Source organism: Clarias gariepinus, chromosome 5 (assembly GCF_024256425.1).
Source record: "Clarias gariepinus isolate MV-2021 ecotype Netherlands chromosome 5, CGAR_prim_01v2, whole genome shotgun sequence".
NCBI classification, from domain to species: domain Eukaryota; kingdom Metazoa; phylum Chordata; class Actinopteri; order Siluriformes; family Clariidae; genus Clarias; species Clarias gariepinus.
This window is the reverse complement of record NC_071104.1, coordinates 29,936,434-29,955,091: the sequence shown is the minus strand read 5'-3', so window position 1 is coordinate 29,955,091 and position 18,658 is coordinate 29,936,434. Positions and strand designations below refer to the sequence as shown.

General features: G+C 41.1%; 1 protein-coding gene across 1 annotated transcript in view; it reads left to right on the top strand.

The window, feature by feature from the left end:
* hdac4 (histone deacetylase 4) overlaps positions 1-18,658 on the top strand; it is a 188,602-nt gene that overhangs the window by 58,225 nt on the left and 111,719 nt on the right. The window contains exon 3 of the mRNA XM_053495963.1: positions 17,452-17,520. Within this exon, the coding sequence (XP_053351938.1) occupies positions 17,452-17,520 (69 nt within the window). The remainder of the gene's footprint in view (positions 1-17,451; positions 17,521-18,658) is intronic.

The window sequence follows — 18,658 nt, the reverse complement described above, 5'->3', positions numbered from 1 at the left end:
GCTTCACAGAGCATAAGTAGGAAACACATCCCAATATCAACTGTTTAAAGGAGATTATTGTATTTTTTTTGGACGCCTTCTGCATTGTTTTACAGCGTAGAATGAAAGTAAGGTGCTTCCAAACTTTTTTACTGGTAGTGCATATAAAACGCAGTTATCTGTTTATCTATTTCTTTATTCAATCACAGTCCAAATCCCAGGATTGCTCTTAAGTCACATCTTTCAGTCAGTCAGTTTTATAATTTCACTGCATTTCTATTCCAGCTTTAGTTCTTGCCAATTCCCTCCCATTTGTTGAGTCTTCTCTATCACATGACGTAAAAAGGGTGAGGCCTAGTGGATGCTTCCTCTGAAAAACAAATGAAGCCAGACACATCAGATGGCCAGTGGATGGAGCTTCTGCGCCTGAGACTAGAAGCATTTAACTGAGATCAGTTTTGCAGGAAGATTTGCAAGTATAGTGTGAGGGGGAAATACTGCTTGTGTCGATATAAGGTAAGCAGTGGATCGTTTCAAATTCGATGCTTTGATTGCGGAACAGATGGCAAATCGAGTGGCCCCGGTATCTACAGTACATCACAGCAGCTTCTTTTTACCCCGAGAAACTTAAAAACGGATGAACGGCACCGGCAAACCGAAGGCACACATGCATGCTAATCACAGGCAGTCAGGAAGAGAAGGGATTTCTCCACACATCCCTGCGTGCTTCAGAGACGTCGCTCTCCTGTCCATATGTCTCAGAAGTTCCATCACAGAGAAGAACCCCTCCTTTCAAAACGAACAGTACGTTTAAAAAAAAAAAAAGAAAAAAGAAAGAAAAGTGCACCACGGATGTTTCTCACACACGGTTTGCGTTATTTTTCCTTCGACTGATGTGGCGATGACTAAAAAGCCTCGGCCTCTTTAATATTCCGCGCCGAAACATTGCTCAGTAAACAGCTTCCTCTTCATTCAAAAAGCCTGTGAATGAATCGGTCGTGAATCAGAGCTGAAGTGCGTGTGAGTGTGTGTATGTGTGTGTGTGAGAGCGTTCGTTCAGCGAGAGCTTCATAGGTGACGGCTGTTTTTCTGAAAGCCGAACGGTGTACAAGAGGAAGTGAGAGTGCAAATGAGTGCTTATGCTTTCTGACTCATCCATCCTGTTTGTCACCACAGTGACAGATGAAATCATGACACTGCATGCCTACTCTCTCCCAGATGCGTGCACATACACTCACACAGCCTTAATTACCTGAGAAAGGCCATCTACTGCGACTGGGTAAGTGAGAAGCATGGATTTGCTTCTAGCGCTGTCGGTTTCCCATGTACTGCACGTTGCAGAACACGAACCGAGCGCTGGAAGTACGTGGCGTGACGTGACCTTTGGCCGCACGTCCCGTCGCGCAAGAAATGTAAGATGTTCCAGATTTTGTTGCACTTGCGTTATTTATTCTGGAATGCTCTCTGAAGGAACCAGTTTCGCTCCGTATCCCGGGGTGTCGTAAAAAAAAAAACTGCAAGTACGAACAATATTTGCCGAATGATGTGACGTTTCTTCCATGCCTGTGGCAGCAACCGTCAACCGCATGATGGAAGTTGTTCGCACCCGTACGCCGGCCCTCAGGATTGTGAGATAGCCGTGTGAGATTTTGAGGATTTGTTGCCGTCTTTTGGACGCGCAGAAGTCACACCAGAGTTCATGGTGCAAGTTCTAACAGTGAGACGCTTGCTTGATTCCACTCTTTTCTTTTCTTTGTTTTTTTTTTCATCTATTCAAATGCTGCTTCCTGCTTGAATCAACAGTTGATTCGAATATTAGACTTCAGATTGTTTGTTTCGATCGTTTTCTTTTCTTTTTTTTCTTTTTCGGCATTTCTGAGAAGCAAGTGCCCCGCTTCCTGCTTATACGCAGGATGTGCAGTAAGAAAGCCACCAAAGACAGAGGACGTTCTTCAGAAGAAGGGCTTTTGAAGTCTCGCCTATTTGGTACACCTCGTTTTTGACTTCTGAGAAGGTCGTGACTCAGTTCTCCCATAAAACAACATGGGTTGTAGGTGGTCATTTAGGTGCACGCTGATTGTAGGTTTGGTTGTGGTTCCCTCAGCTGGATGGAAGCAACTGATTTCATTTAGCTGTTATTAATTCCTCATGACGGAGACCGAGCGGGGCCTTTACGTGCCGTTATTCCATTTGCTCTGCTGTAACGCCGGGAGGCTATGTCATCACTTTCTCCTTCTGGGGGCATCTCGAGCAAAACAAGCCCGTCCCTCAGGACGTTCAGCTGCAGAACCGCCTCTTTGAGAAGATGGACTAGGGTGTTATGCAGTCAGTGGTACGTCAGGCTCTGGAGGTGCTGAGACAGTGTTTACGTCTTCATGCGCTGAACGGTAAACAGGACACGTCCTCGTTTCAGGGTGTCATGCTGTGTAGAGGAAACACTGACACCCAAGCCAGCTTTTAGCAAGCACCTCTAACAGCTTCATCAATGCTCAGGTTGTGGTTTTAAAAGCTGTTATGAAAGATTTTAATAACTCTCAGCTAGATCATACTGTTTATACCTTTACTATCTGTGAGAGGCATTCGTGTATCTCTAGACTAATAGATTTATATTAATAATAAAATTTTTTTTTACTAATTTAGGCATTTCCTCACCCAAATCAGAGCAGACTTTTGTCATTCAGATGAAACTTTGGATTTAGATTTCACATGAAAAGACATAAAAAGTATATTATTCTAAAAAGAAAAAAGAAAATTTGAATCCAATAACAGGTTTTTACTTGGATCCTGATTAATTTCAGATCAGCAGAAAATATGCACAAAATTTGTGAGAAGAGAAATCCTGGAAATCACTTGTTTAACACATCAGAAGGGAATTAACAGTCACCTCCTGATAGATTATTATACTGAGATTTCAATTAATATGGTGATTCTGTAAATATCAGGATTTTATAAATATTTTGATTTATTATTACATTTTAAATGATTATTATTACATGAATACTTATTATATAAGTATTATTAATTATATAGCAAATAATTCACTTCAACCAGACAGGGTGCCAGTGTGAGAATAGTTCAGAGCGCACCACCTGTAGGATTATAAAGAAACCATGATGTATTACCGCCTCAAATACCTTCAAAATCTAACACGGGCACGCACGGGCTGATTTTTTGTGGTTATTTTTTTTTAAATTGACGTAAGCATGTATAATGAGTGAGTTTTGAGATTAATTCTTTTACAAAGTTTGGAGAAAAAGATTCTTTTAATGCGCACAACTTTTGAAGACGTAACGCCATAAAAATGCGCTTCTGTCGCGTGTGTGCACTTGGCACAGAATCGGTTATACCAAATCGGTCACGGCTGAACAAGCTGAAAAACAGCCAATGATGGTCTCGACCAGCCTCAATTCAAAATGTCAAAACTTATGGTGGTACATAAATTCGTACACAAAAGAATCCTGATTCAAAACTTAATCGATTGTTCGCACTTTTCTAGGAATTAGTGGCGAAGGGTTTATGTTTTCACGTTATTTATTCCTCCGTCTGTCCCACTGTGATTTTCATTTGCATGATATCTCGGGATTGACGGTTTGTAGAAATTATATGGAATTTTTATTTTAACCAGCACGTGATTTGATTATATTTTAAAATTGATCAGGGTGACAGCAGGGTAAAAATATCTGATTTTGTTTTTTTTCTTAATTAGCTGCCATCCTGTTTAAAGTATATTTTTAGGGTATTTCTATCATACGAATTGGTATCCAGAGTGACTAGACTCATTGGCGGCGGAGGCAAGTACTACGCTTTTTCTCAATTGTGCCCACCGTTTCATCCCACCCCTGGACATTCAGCACTCTATTCCTGTCCTCTGCTTCTCATTATTCTTTCAGTTCAGGCTTCATGTTCATAACACAAAAAAACGCTGCTCTCCATCTATTACATTTAACATGTTTACTGCGCTTCATGCGATTTCATAAAAACCATAACTAAGAAATGATCTAAAAAAACAAAACAGATTAACAGTGCTTAAACACTATACTTACCCCCAGGTTCTCTCTAGCTGTCCCCATAACCTCAGAAATGTGGCATTGGAAAAGCAAAATCAACAAAGAAACCCTTAAAAGCTTAAAGGCAGCCTGCAGACCAAGCGTGTTTATACCACGTCTAACAACCATTACTGGAGTAATCAGCCTGTTGGCGGGTTATTAAAGCGCCGATGCGCTGTCCTGCTGATTCTCATCGCCCCCTGCAGGCATGGATGAGATATTTGAAAATCAACATCTCCTCTGTGCAAACTTGCTACTGTTTTTCCACGATGCCTCGCGTTAAGTCTGTGCATTTTCTTACATGATGCAAACGGAGAGCGCGAGATCACCCTTTTTATGCAACATGCAGGGGGTAATGAGCAGAACCATGCCAAGAAGAGACCGGCTCTTATCGTGGCCCAACGCCTGGTCTCAGCTGTTGCATAATAAAAAAGCGCATCGTTTCTGGACTAATTGTTTCTCATCAGAGGGAAAGCTAATGCCATAAATGCTTCGCCGTGTCGCTAATGGCTGGCATTTGAGATCCTGGTTAACATATCCTTTCACAAGCACACCCCTCTTTTTCTTTCACACTCTCTTTTTGCCTCTTCTTCAATAAAACCAAAATCTACCCCAGCCTCCTCTTATTATATCCAGCTATGTTGTGACTTGCTGTGGGTTAATGCTCATTAGGCCTCTGGGAATACATATTCAGAGAGATGAATTGACTCAATGGGTGAAAATGCATGCCTTGACATGCTCAGGTGGTCCTCCAGATGCTCTCAAAGTTAAGGACAGAAGGTTCTCTGCCTCTGACGGCACATTTAGTCACTCGACACACTTTGTAGGCCACCTCCGTGCTCTCCAGAGACTTTCTTCAACCCATTTACGAAGCCTAAGATAGCCAAGCTTTGTTTGATTTTCTTCTCACTTCAGCACAAGGCCTGGCACACGGTGTGGCACGAATGTCCAGGATTAGTTTAGTGGCTCTGGGAGTGGTGGTGGTGGTGGTGGTGGTGATAATAGTGAAAGTGTTTCCCTTGTGAATGAACAAGTGGATGGAGCAGAACATAGAAGAGAAGGTTGATGGGTAGAATGAAGTGCTGACAGTAGTTCTCAGACAGTAGTAGTGGTATCTGTGGAGTGAGTGCTAAGTAGCCTGTAAACACATCAGGAGCATGGACGGGCAGCTGAAGAGGCAATCTGTTGAAAGCTCTCCTGCCAAAATAAGAATGTGATGATGGACCACAAGTGGCCAAAGCTTAGGTTTCCAGAGGAAACTTTCAGATCTGGTGGAACGACTGGCCATACATAAATGGCATGTTATTCCCAGTCAGAGTCAAGTTTTCAATATACTCCTTTCGGAGTAAAAGATGCAGACCTATAGGTTAAACATGCAACATTTCAGATTGTAGGCAGAATTTAAAAGCTATTGAGCTGAAATATAATCACTGTAGCAGGCACCTAACTCGGCACAGGAGCCACGTTCCCAAGAGAAAATCATCAAATTAGTGGCAAGATTCAACTGGTGGGCATTGAAATAATACATCTCACTGGTCACAAATTGATTCAGCTCCTGCAGTCGACTGCTGCGTCCAAACAGCGAAGCGGAAATTATACCAAATTGCCGTCCTTTAGGAAATTCTTCTTCTCTCTGTCTCAACTCTTAGCGTGCGCCGAAAGCGCCACCTAAATTGAATCGTGCTGGTTTCTTTTCGCGTTTATTACTTTTCTTCAAACTCTGCCTTTTTTTTGCCCTCGCACAATAGAATTTCTTTGCTAATACGGAAATTAGCAGCTTACCAGCCTCTGAGTTAGCCATAGAGATGAGAGCAGAGGAACCCGAGTGCATTCATGTGCCGATTGACAGCTACGTGATCCCTCCCCTGACTCCAGTCTTTCTCTGATTGGTAAGATAGACGAATGTTGCTCAGAAACTTTTTTTGGAATGCAGGATCTCTGCAGTTCTACCAGGCTGTTTGATGAGTCTCCGATACAGAAGGCTTTGATAGTTTTGTGTGATATTTAAAAAAAAGTTGCACCCTGTAACTTTCAGTCGAATGTTCCGTACTTGTAGCTTTAATTAATGTCATTTTTAGCAATTTAACAATCAGTGGATGAAATACATTTTACTAAATACTTCCATAATTTAAAGCGACTAAAAGTGAAACTATAAGAAGAAGCTGGGGAGTGTGATGGAAGTGTTTAAGGTTAAGATTCACTTATTTGTCACATGTACCTTACAGCACAGTGAAAGGATTATTTTCACATATCCCAGTTAGGAAGCTGGGGTCAGAGTGCAGGGTCAGCCAGGATACAGAGCCCCTGGAGCAGATAGGGTTAAGGGCCCTTGCTCAAGGTCTCAACAGTGGCAGCTTGGCAGTACTGGGGTTTGAACCCCCGACCTTCCGTTCAGTCGGCCAGAGCCTTTACCATTTGAGCCACCACTGCACCAGATAGCCAAAATCATTTATTATTATTTTTTACAAAGTTTTTGAAATATAACTAATATAATATCTACTTCCTTTGGCTTCTTTTATATTTCCTTTTTTTTTTTCTCTGTGTGAGCGTAGGTATTTTTTCTGGGAAAAGACTAATGAATATTTTTTCAGTTTTTGCTCCATAGATGATTTATAGTTGTATTCCTCATTGAGTGTCTCATAAAGAAAGTAATAAAAAGTAACGGATGTTCTAGCTATTATAGACAATGAGCTTGTTTTTGTCTAGAAGAGCACAACCTTCGGCTGTGTGTGTGTGTGTGTGTGTGTGTGGGTGTAAGAGAAAGAGACAGAGAGAGAGAGAGAGAGTGCTGAGAAGTGGTAGGTGTATACACCAGTGGGAGCCTGTTGTATGTGTAGTTTGTGTGTGTGTTTGTTTGGTTGGACTCACAACGCACTCACTAGGGTTGCAGGGAAGTGACCCATCCCTCACTACACATCCAACTGCCACACTTCCTGCCAGACACTTGGTTCCTGCGGGCACCGGGCACTTGGCACAGTCTCGCTGGCAGAGTCAGGTGGATAGTGAGCACATGGAGCTCGTCAGTCAGCCGCCTCTATCATAGCGGATGGCCCGACTGCGAGTGGGCATCCATCACTGAATCTCTTAGCCATCATTCTCCCTCTCGTTGTTTTCACTCCTGCTCTCATGCTTTGACCAAATGCACTCCTTATAGTGTTTTCAATTAGGGCGCAGTATGGAAAAAAAGTAGTGAACAGCACGGTCAATGAAAAGCAGGTTACCATGACAACACTAAAGCAGTCTCAGACAATTCAACTTTTTATGCATGCACTTGTGGGCAGGAAATTTAAAGCTGTTTTTTTAGAATAAGACAGCGGGGTGCTCCAATTAACACATCTTTTATGAAATCCTTTTATGAACATTATATTTTCACATCACAATTTGGCCCTTGTCAAAGTTACTCAAATCATTTCACTTTGCCCTTTTTTTTGTTTCCAACACATCAGGTTTAGGAACAAAGCTGCTTCACTTGCTGCCCAATATATATACCACCTACTTTCAGGTTTCACTGCAATGAAATATTGTAACTGTAGCTTCTGTGACAATGGACAAATTGTTATGGCTAGGGTATTGGGGTCAGAACAGATCCAGAACAGCAGCTCTTGTGGGATGGTCCCTTTAATGTTTGCCATGGAGGGTGTGACTTTTTTACTCTCTGATATAAGGTCATATAAGGGAAAAATCTAATTGGCTTGTTTCAAATTTAACAAACGGAAAACAAGTCTATATATATATATATACTCCTTTTTGTGTGTTGAATTTTATTTGGCATATCCGTTAATACAGGAACTATAAATACATAAAACAGCACAAAAAAAGAAAAAATATATGCTTATGTTTTTAAAGAATCTGTGCATTAGAGATAACTGGCTATTTGAAATGGTGATGAGCTGAGTCTGATTGTATGTGTCACCAATTTTTAGGGCCGTTCTTTTATGCCTAATTCACTTTTTGTTAGGTTTAAACGTTCAGATGCGTCTCTAGTGCGAGTGACTTGAAAGAATTGTGAGAAACCAAAAATGGAGGGAAAAAGATTTTTACGCTTTTTGTCCTTTTTCTATTTTGTATGGATCAGGGTGTAAACAAGCCGATTCGATTTCCCCTCTATTGTGATCTCATATAAGAAGATACCCCTGGCTTGTTGTTGTGGGTGTGGCTCAGCAGTAGCACTCAAGCAGCGTATTTGGAGGAGGAGGGAGATCAAAGGAAGAGAGGGGTTAAAAAGTGTATTATATGAGGGGTATTTTAGCTGGGGCATTAAGGCATTTTGGGGGGATTTTAAGGACTATGTTAACTTGGTAGAGAAATAGTAAAATATAGCACCTTTAATGCAATTGAAAGTTTAATTCATTTAGAAATAATTTGTCATATCAGTAAAATAGTGTAATAATTTTAGCAATGAATGTTTTGTCAGTTTTGTCCCATGTGAAATGATTGACTTGTTTTTTTTTTTTGCCAGTTTTTAAGTTTTTGTTTTAACTATAGTGGCTCATCAGATCCTCATATATTTGATGTGGCACTGGTTTTATGACTGGTGTTTTTCTGCACACAATTCCTCCGCAATCCAAGCTTGGGGCCGGCTCTAGGATTGCACCGACTCGTGCAACCCTCCAGTGGCCGGAGTTGGTTCCCTGCCCAGGAATCGAACCCGGGCCATGGCAGTGAAAGTGATGTAATATGTAATAACGTGTTCATAAAATGATGCTTTCATTCATTCAAACAAATAGTCTTGCTCTTCAGCCAGCACGTTTATTTCTGGGCATCTCTATTTCCGACCACATTGACAAGCTTCAAATAACATCAGCAGGATGGACAGTTACTCTAACTGCTAAGAGCAGAAACATTACAGACAGTATACACAGAGCTGTATTTAATCTAAACGCTGTATGATGCTAAAGTTTGTGCTGCATGAACGGATGTTCATTGTGGAGTCAGAGTGCTTGAAGGCTACTAATGCAGGACGCTAATGGCAATGCTGTTCTCTCAGTCACACTCATTCTATTTCATTTAGTCTCGTTCTCCATCATTCACTGGCGCTGCTCTTGCCGGTCCTTTTTCCTCCCTGAGACTCGGGGCAAGGTGACCTCGGGCAGACCTGTCCTCAGCAGTTCGTACTCTATTTATAGCGAAATGCCTTCACGCCTTCTCTCTTTATGCCCCCGATGCGGGGCTGCCGCTGCACATACAAGCCCGAGCGGAGACATTTGTCAACAAGGAGGACATCATTGATCTGAGAGAATAAAGGAAGTAAATAAAAGGCTTGCATCTTTCAGTTTTAGGCATTTCCTGTTTCCCTTCTACCAGCGATATAGACGATTAGCCCTGCTTTCCTGTGTAACAGCTCTGATGTCATTTCCCATGTCCTCTGGGATGTGTGTGGCCAAAAATGGCTCAGGATTGCATGTTTCTGGAGATGGAGCTTCTGGTGGCTGATAAGGTCTCCAACTTCAAAGCCTTGACCGCACTGTAAACATGCCCCGTGATCACAGCTACGCTTCACAGAGACACTCGGCATCGCCAACAGCTATTTTCACCGGCACGCCATAAAATTCGAAGTTCTGCTGTGGGTCTGTCTGTGTGTGTGAAAGCAGGCTGTGTGGGTATTTTAAGACGGAATGTGCATCTGTACCTGTACCTGTCCTGTGTGTCCACATGGTGTTTCCTGTTTTAGCATCAAACAGTAATGACAAATTGGTGACGTGTTATCAAGTCCTGGCTTTTAACAGCTGTGCATTCGTTACTCGAATTGTTCCTTAACTTGTTAAACAATCCCAGCGTTTCACCCCTGCTTGGAGACCATCAAGATTAAACCCCTTTTCAGTATGCTGGACTTCCAGCTTCACTTCTGAAACACTAGCCCCTTAGGAACTCCTTGAATGGCCCAAAAATGTGGTAATCGCTTGAAACGAGGCCAGGACTGTACAGAGGACATGGCAATAACTCTCAGCTTAGATCCTATAATGTTCCATCAGTCTGCTCAAGCAAAAGTCCCGGGTCGACTTGATCGCCCCTGGAGGATTGAGCGATCTCTTTAAAACAAAGCAACGCAGCTAAGTAGGAGGATGCATTGATTTCATTATTGATGTCGTCATAGCCCGAGATTACATCACTCTCCGAGGAGGTCCGGAAGTGTTTCCTATTTAATGATCGAAGCGAAGCAGATAAAAAAGGAACTGCAGCAAGTAACCAAATAAAACCTCTCTCTCATTATCCTGGGGACTTCCCACGTGACACATAGAGTATGCTTCTTTTTTAGTTAAGGCCTACACTTTTCTTGTGATGACAATTTACAACATTTTTAATGGTGGTTAATACTATGATAATAGATGCTAATTAAATCAAATTAAAAGAAAAAATGTTTGCATTTAGGTGGTGAAACGTTACTGTTCCTCAATAATCCTACAGGTGGTGCACTCTAAACTATTCACACATTGGCAGGAAGCACAGCATCCTGTGCACATCGTAGTTTGTTTATAATTGGAACAAAATCTAAAAAAAAAAAACGAACATCGAATCGAGATATTTAAAAAATCATGAGACTTAGAGAATCGCAATGCGAACCGAATCGTCGCCTCGGTATCGTGATAATATCGTATCAGGTAGTCCCTGGTGATTCCCATCCCTAAAGTAAGTGTTCCTTGATACCCCAGATTGCTTAATCTTAAGGATTTGTGCTATTTTAGTATCAATATAAGTATTGTACAGTACCAAAGAACTCGATCTAAAATGATTACATCACTGCACCCTTTTTAACTTACGATGCTGCTAATTTTCCTAGCCATGCAACATGGTGGCTAAATGTAAATGACTGTACATGGAGGCCTATTATTACATCCTTAAGCTTGTTAGGTCTTTGACTAACTGATCTGGGTGATGGTAAGTGTTTCAAAACTTTCTCACCTGATCGATTCATCGAGTTTGTTAGGGTTGTAATGGTACTCGTGTTCTGTGCTGTACTGTTTGTGCAGGATGTGGTTCGGTGCACACGAACACAGTCTAGCCCTATCCAGTGCTAGGTGATTTTTTTGTTTTTTTTTCATTAATTCAAGCAACAAGTACCAATGCACGATTTCTGTTGTGATTAAACCACTCTTAGCAGTCTACAGTTGTCTCTCGGAGTTGTTTTTCCATCCGCCCTTGTTCATCATGCTGGTTATGTCTGCTTTAAACGCATCAGAAAGTCCTAAAAATATCCTCTTCTCACATCGCCCATGCCAAGACCGACAGTAATTTGACAACTTTGATGGGTTTATTCACCTGTGAACCCAGTAACCGTGCACTACACGCTGATTGTTTGTGATTCGGGTGTGAACGTGTTCATGTGTGTAACCGTGGGTCTGATGCCACACAGACAGAAGGACTTCTCCTCATCCAGCCCATCAGGCTCTGGTGTCATCTTTCTGCCATCTGCCACCGGCTGCCCGTCTGCCCGGCTCCCATCTCAGCAACACACACACACTCAGAGACACACGAAACACAGTTTGATTCTCTTGTGTATTTATTCATCAGCATTCTATTTTTTAAAGAAGGTGTCGCAGCTATAATGAAAAACAGCGCGATTTTATTTTTTATAAACACAACCGGCACGTGTTCTCTCCTCCGAGTGAAGATCAAGTCTGATAACACTTCCACAGCTCTGGGGAAAATACATCTGGTCTGATTTAGTTTATACATTTATGTATAGAATCAGACGGGACAGAATGGTACTGGGGTTTAGAGACTGTGTGTGTGTGTGTGTGTGTGTGTGTGTGTGTGTGTGTGTGTGTGTGTGTGTGTGTGTGTGTGGGATGTGATGAGTTGTGTGTGGGATCTCGCATGTGGACAGCATGAATGGGTAATTGGCCTTTTGTTCAGTGTCCCCTCTTCCATCATGTCTGCAAGACAAGATTTTAATCCTTAAATATGATTATGTTAAAAAAAAAAAATACAGGATGTTATTTCTGTGATCCATTAAACAGGTTGCTGGAAATATCTCAGGGAAAAGCTAACGCTGTGCCAAGAGTGTGTGGAAACTGTTAGAGCCTGGTCTAGTAGATTTGTTTGTGTGTGTACACACACTCACTCACACACACATTTATATATTTATGAAAAGCAGCAACCACTACCACACACAGACTACAAAGTCTGTACATGCGATGAGGCTGCAGTGTAATGCTGCTAAACATCGAACATTGTTTTTGCGGATGTTCCCTTGAGCGAGCGAGCGAGTGAGTGAGTGAGTGATGCATGATGGATATTCTGGCATGGTGGGCTAATTAAAATGCTATTATGGTGCGAGGAGACTTCATCCTGAAATAGATCAAGGGGTGAGACGAGCCTGAGAACAAGGCCCTGATCCACAAACTTAACAAACCAGCTTCCATTCCGTGTTCTTCGTCTTCTCGACGGCTTTTCTGGCCCCCCATCTGCTCGTCTTTTTCTTCTTCCCTCTGTCAGACAGAAAATTAGGCCTGCCTGTGGAGCGTGGAGGCATCTTTCTTTGGTAACCATTCCACAGGGGTGGGGGTTGCTCACTTTTAAATTTTTCATTCCTCTTGTGTTCCGTCATGTATTAATCATGCCTGCAGTCTGGCTGGCTGGAAAAAGTCAGAAACAGAAACGGAAAGTAGCTGTGCCTCCAGTCATGCTGCTTTCTAACGTGAGTTAACTTTGCCTGCTGTGCAAGCCTCTACTTGCATTTTCTCTGGTTCCACTTGGGTTTTACTCCATTTCAGGGTTCTGCTGCATTATCTCCTTTAACTGGGGTTCTTCTGCATTCTCTGCACCAGGATTCATCTTTGGCAGAGGTTTCAGAATATCCTTTGCTGTGGTCTCTCCACTAGGATTCCTCTTTCACTGCGGTTCTTCTGCATTCTTCCCACTTGTTTTCTTCTTTTGTTGGAGTTTTGCAGTCTCTACAGTGGGATACTTCTTTTGCTGGACTTTTGCATTCTGTATACTGGGATTTCTCTTTGGTAGAGATTCTGAATTTCCTTCACTGGGATTACAGTTTTGATTGTGGTTCCTCTCCTTACTTTTCACTCATTTTCCTCTTTTGTTGGAGTTCTGCAGGCTTGCCACTAGAATTCTTCTTTTGATGAAGTTCTTCTGCTTTCTCTCCAGTAGGATTTCTCTTTTGCTGGGGTTCTTCTGCTTTCTCTCCACTCATTTTCCTCTTCTGTTGGACTTCTGTAGTCCTTACACCAGGATTCCTCTTTTGTAGGGGGTTCAGAATTTCTCTCACTGGGATTCCACTTTTTCTGAGGTTTTTCTACGGTCTCTCCACTAGGTTTCCTCTTTTACTAGGGTTCTTCTGCATTCCTTCCACTCATTTTCCTCTTTTGTTGGAGTTTTGCAGTCTCTACACTGGGATTTCTCTTTTGCTGGACTTGTGCTTTTTTGTAGACTTGGATTTCTCTTCGGTAAAGATTCAGAATTTCCTTCACTGGGATTCTTCTTTTTCTGGGGTTCTTCTGCATGGGATACTGGTGGCTTAAGGCTGTAACTGCAACTGTAACAAGCTCCAGCACCATCAAGCTGCCACGGTTAAGCCCTTGAGGAAGGACTTTAACCCTGTCCGTTCCAAGGGAACTGTATCCTGACAGACCTTGCAGTTTGACCCTAGCTTACTACCTAGGATATGTAAATAAAAAATTACACTTTGTTGTACAGCAGTTGTTCTCACCTCAAGTCCTGAAGGACCACTGCCCTGCACGTTTGAGTGTTTTCCTTGCTCTACTACACCCACTGTATTTAATGATAGGCTGTTAATTAGCTGATTAGTTAAATCAAGTGTGCTGGGAGCTGAGAAAACAATCGAATGGTTAGGGCAGTGGACCTCCAGGACTGGAGCTGAGACGCACTGCTGTAAGGTACATGTGACAAATAATTAAATCTTAATTTTCTCCACAAGGATTCTTCTTTAGTTTTTAGTTTTTTTGCTTTTTTTTACACTCCGATTCCTTTTTTGCTGGGGTTCTTCTGCATGCTCCTTAGATTGATTTCTCTTTCGCTTGGTCTCCTTTGCATTTTCTTTACTAGGATGCCTCTTTTACTGATGTTCTGGATTCTCCACATTAAAAGTTCTGTTTGGCTGGGGTTCTTCTACATTTTTTCCACTAGGTTCCTTTCCATTTTAATTTCTCTTCTAAACATCACATTGCAACATCTGAGTTGTTATTATTGTTAAGTTCCTAAACCAAAGCATTGTTGAATTCTAAATTGCCAGTAGGTATTACTTAACATTGTACATCACATCAAATCCTGACTATATACTGTAGCGATGATTAGATTTTAGAATAAATGCATGTACTGTAGATAAACCTTTGATCTTTCTTGCATCCGGCAATGACGGCTTACACAGCAAATCATTTGTGGACAGTCTACACAATTAAAGTGCTATTTAATCTTATTTTTTTATTTTAATCTATCTTATTTTACTAATTCAACAATTTAACCAACTGTTACTGTCACTGATGTAGTGACATTTTCTGTGAAAGGATGTTCAACGGTTATTGAATGGATAAAGCACTTAGAGACATGCTGTTGTTGGAAAACAATCATCATAGGGTTTGTAACGGTAACTTACCGTCGCATCAGGCCGAGTTCACACCAACACTTCCGTTGTTTATTTTCCAATAACAGTACACCCCAAAGAAACGTACTTATTTCGAATATAGAAGCTGTGTTCATTCCCTGTCTTTCTTTTTCAAGGTTTTAGATTCATAAAATCAACACAATGAATATGTAGATTAAGTACTATGCACATCAATAAAAAAAAAAAAAACACCCCAAGAAAACATATTAATGAACACTGTATACCCTGTTGTGTTTTATTCCTTAAATAAAATATAAGAGTCTATCTATGTGTGATATGCAAATGCAGGCCACTCGGTAGCAGTTAACCAGGGAAAGCATTGACTGTGTGTAGTGTTGGAGGCATTTCTAATTTGCATATTCATAAAATTTGGATTTTTTTTTTTTTTTTCTTCACGAGGATAAGTGTGGGCGCTTGTTCTGCCATGTTTTGTGGAGCTGCCATGTCAAACCATGTATGAATTAATATAGAGGGGAAGAATGGTTTGGAACAAGTTTTGGTTTGACTTGTGTGAAAGCCAGATGGCTTTGTAAGTGTGTACAGTATGTGTGTATGCATGTGTGTGTCTGTAAGGTTTAGCAACTCAGACCACTTATATGTCTGAGCTTGTGGGTTCAGTGCTGTCTTGCTCATTTTTTTCCCCCCTCGTTCACTAAATAAACAACGCTGGTTTGATGCTCCTGGGTCTCTTCGACAGCAGACTGCTTAATATAGCCGGAGTTATATGAAAAGCCAGGGAAGGTGTTCGAAAGCGCGTGTTTCTGCCTGAGAATGGGCGAGGACACCTGGGCCGCACGGATCACCTGTCCTCAGTGTGGATGCGAACGGACTGTGTAGGAGAATCAGGGTTGGAAGGTCCTTCCTCCCCCTCAGAGCTTTCTGTCTGGAGAGCTGGATATGTGCTCTGTGCCTGAAACGCTTGCCGACCGGAGAACAGGCACTTTTGCCCTCTTCTAACCTGCTGTATGTTCCAGACACACACACACATACCCTCTTTCTGTGAACTATAATTGGTGCTCTTTTCAGGCTTTCTGCTGAAGTCAAATGCCTGCCTGTCTTTGTAAGGCTCGTGCTTCAGGGCTCATCTTTCAGTGTGTAGGTGTGAGGAGCAGCCAGATCATTGTGCCAGGGTTCTCACCTTTTTTTTTTTTTTTTTTTTTTTTAAGTAGCTCACTTGCAGTAGTGGAAAGTCAGTGCATTGGGAGTAAGTTTATGCATTTTGCATTTTTGTGCTTGTATATAGTTTTTATGTTGCCTTTTTGTTTCCTTATTTTTTTTTATTCCATCTTCCTGTTCAATCCTGATGGGCCAGAGGGTGCTGATTGATTTCCTACAGCAGCACGACCCTGAGAGTCATTCCAGTTGCAAGGCAAATGACAGATTTATATTCGTGTAGTGTAGGTTTCCCCAGGCTTTACTCTTTACGTAAGCATGTCGTTATGGTAGCGATTGTTCTGAAGGTGTGTTTACGTAATGTTTTGGAAGGAGTCTCCAGTTTCAGTGCACTTCAACAGAGGTGTTGCTGTGACTTTTAAGTTTGTTTTTCGCGACACAGTTGTCCTCAGGACAGAAATCTTGGCAGTTTGTTTTGTCATGCTCAGTTTTGCTTGCTTAAGATATTAAAGAAAGGGGTTAAAAAAAAGTAATTTTCATCACTATCAGACAGTGTTCTCCTAATTCAGTCTGTGCTGCGATTTCATTTGTACAATAATAGTTTACCCTTCTGCAGTTTTGGGAAAGATCTGGTAGGTGGTGCTGTAATTTCTCCTGTAACAGTGACAACGTCCGTCCGTGTCGGAAAATGTTCTCGCAATCTTAGAAAAAGATCCGTGATGTAGTGTACAGTTTGTAAAACTTTATGTTCCAATGATATTCCAAGAAGAGGTCCTACAACAAGAGTTTAATATTTCCTATTTTAATCACTTTTACATTTAATAACATTTAATTTACAGTATATTTTATAAAAGGTTTTTGCTTGGCTATGTAAGTCTTGAAAACTTACACAAACTCTTTTCGAGTAGGTAGCCATATAGGAGGCTAAAAGGGCTTTTGAAATGAACTGTTGTTTTCTTTAGCAAGAAACAATCTGTTGATGAAAGAAGGTTACATAAAGATTGGTCCATAAATTTGAATAGATGAATCAATTTGGGCTCAAACATTAGGCAGTAATACATAACTTTAAAAAAAGAAATTTAAAACATCGCTATCGGTCATATAATTATTTTAAGTATCAGTATTGGTCTGGAATTTCACAATCTGTGCAGAGAGTAACTTTTTCCAGCTGTTATCATTTTAGTAATTTCGTGAAAATTATTTTTATCACATGCAACTAAAATTGATAAAAAGGGTGAAATCTTATTTAATTCTCTAATATCAAATTGTTCCAGTTGGCCAATTACTGTTGAATGTAAGAGGAATAAGAGACGTGCTTTTATTATTATTATTATTATTATTATTATTATTATTATTATTATTATTGTATTATTCTTATGGAAAAGTATGATTTTAAACTTTGCCCTTGAATCTGTATGAACCCACAGTTGTCCATTATATATTAAGATTTCTTTTAGGGTTTCTTTCATGGCTATTTAAAGGCAGGCTGTTAGTGAGAGCTCTGTATTTGTGTATGTGTACACTGGTGTTCCCCTGTGTGTTATAGTATTAGTGGAGTGAACTGAAATGCAAATTATTTTCCAGCAGGTTATTTTCCCTAATGCTGTTTCCTTCTTGATGGCCCTCCATCTGAGCCGATATGTCTTTAAGCTTTTGTATTGCCCTCTCTGTCCCTCTCTGTCTGATTTTCTCTCAGTCCACCGGATCATTTCTAAAACGCCCGTCTCTCTTCCACAGATAGCCTTCCCAGTAAAGAGCAGCCTCTGGAGCTTCTCAAAACATCTGGACTCAACCACATTCCCTCTGGTAGGACAATTTATTTTTTATGTGTGTATGCATGTATGTATGTATGTGATCCGAGTTTGCTTCGGGTTGGCATGATCAACTGGCGTGCGTGTTTTTTATGTTGAAATACAACTATAATCCCAGAAGTAGCACAGTTTGACAGTGAAAATCAGCAATCATGTGCCAAACTTTCAACATCAACAAGTGGAAATAGTTTATTTTTCTCTGCCTAAAGCATGAGAATTATTATTTTTCTTTCAGCAGAGTGGGACATAACGACTGCAGAGAATTTGACTCGCAATGCCTTTTTACTCTTTGCTGGATATGTTGGGTGTTATTGGCCTGCTACAGAATAGTGCTTAGTCTTAAGTGGTTTCTTTCTGCCATGTGGACATGTCCACAAATACTCTCATACACCTACACACATGCTTGGATGAGCAGGGAGCAATATACTGGCAACTTCCGTTATGAGGAAATGAGCACATGAGTGCTATGTAATAATAGTGTCATAATGTAATAATCCTTTCTTCATAGAACTTAATGCCTGTAGTACAGTGTGGTCCACGCACCAGCTGTTGGGTAAGGGGGGGGGGGGGTCAACATGGCTTCACTTGACAGCTATTGTATGTATGTGAAGATATTTTAATGTGTTTTTAAGGTGTGGATTTAAACACTATAAGCTGTGATGAGTGATGATTGTATTCACAGATATTAGTGAATTCTGTGATTGACTTGACTTGATTGAATACTGTGGTTTCCCCTGCGCTACCTTTGGCATTGGTTTTGTAGCTGGCTCTGGGGTGAGCTTAGAGATTGTTCGTAGGGTTGGACCGAGTGTCAGCAGGGATTGGGTTGGGTTTTGGCCGGATTTAGTTTGGGTGTTGGTTTTGATTGAGTTTGGCATGGGTTTATACTGGGGTTAGGCTTGATTTAAAACTGAGTTCAGAGCAGGTTTGGTCTACACTAAGGCTGGATTTAGGCTAGGGTTTATATTTGTTTGAGCAGGGTGGAGAATTTATTTGGGTTTAAATTGATTTATATGCAGGGCTTTCTTGTGTTGGGGCTTATTTTTTAAATGAGTTATGTGGATTTTGCTTTTGATTAAGTTTGGGGTGGGTTTATCTTGGGTTTAAGCTGGGTTGTGAATGGTTTCAGGCTT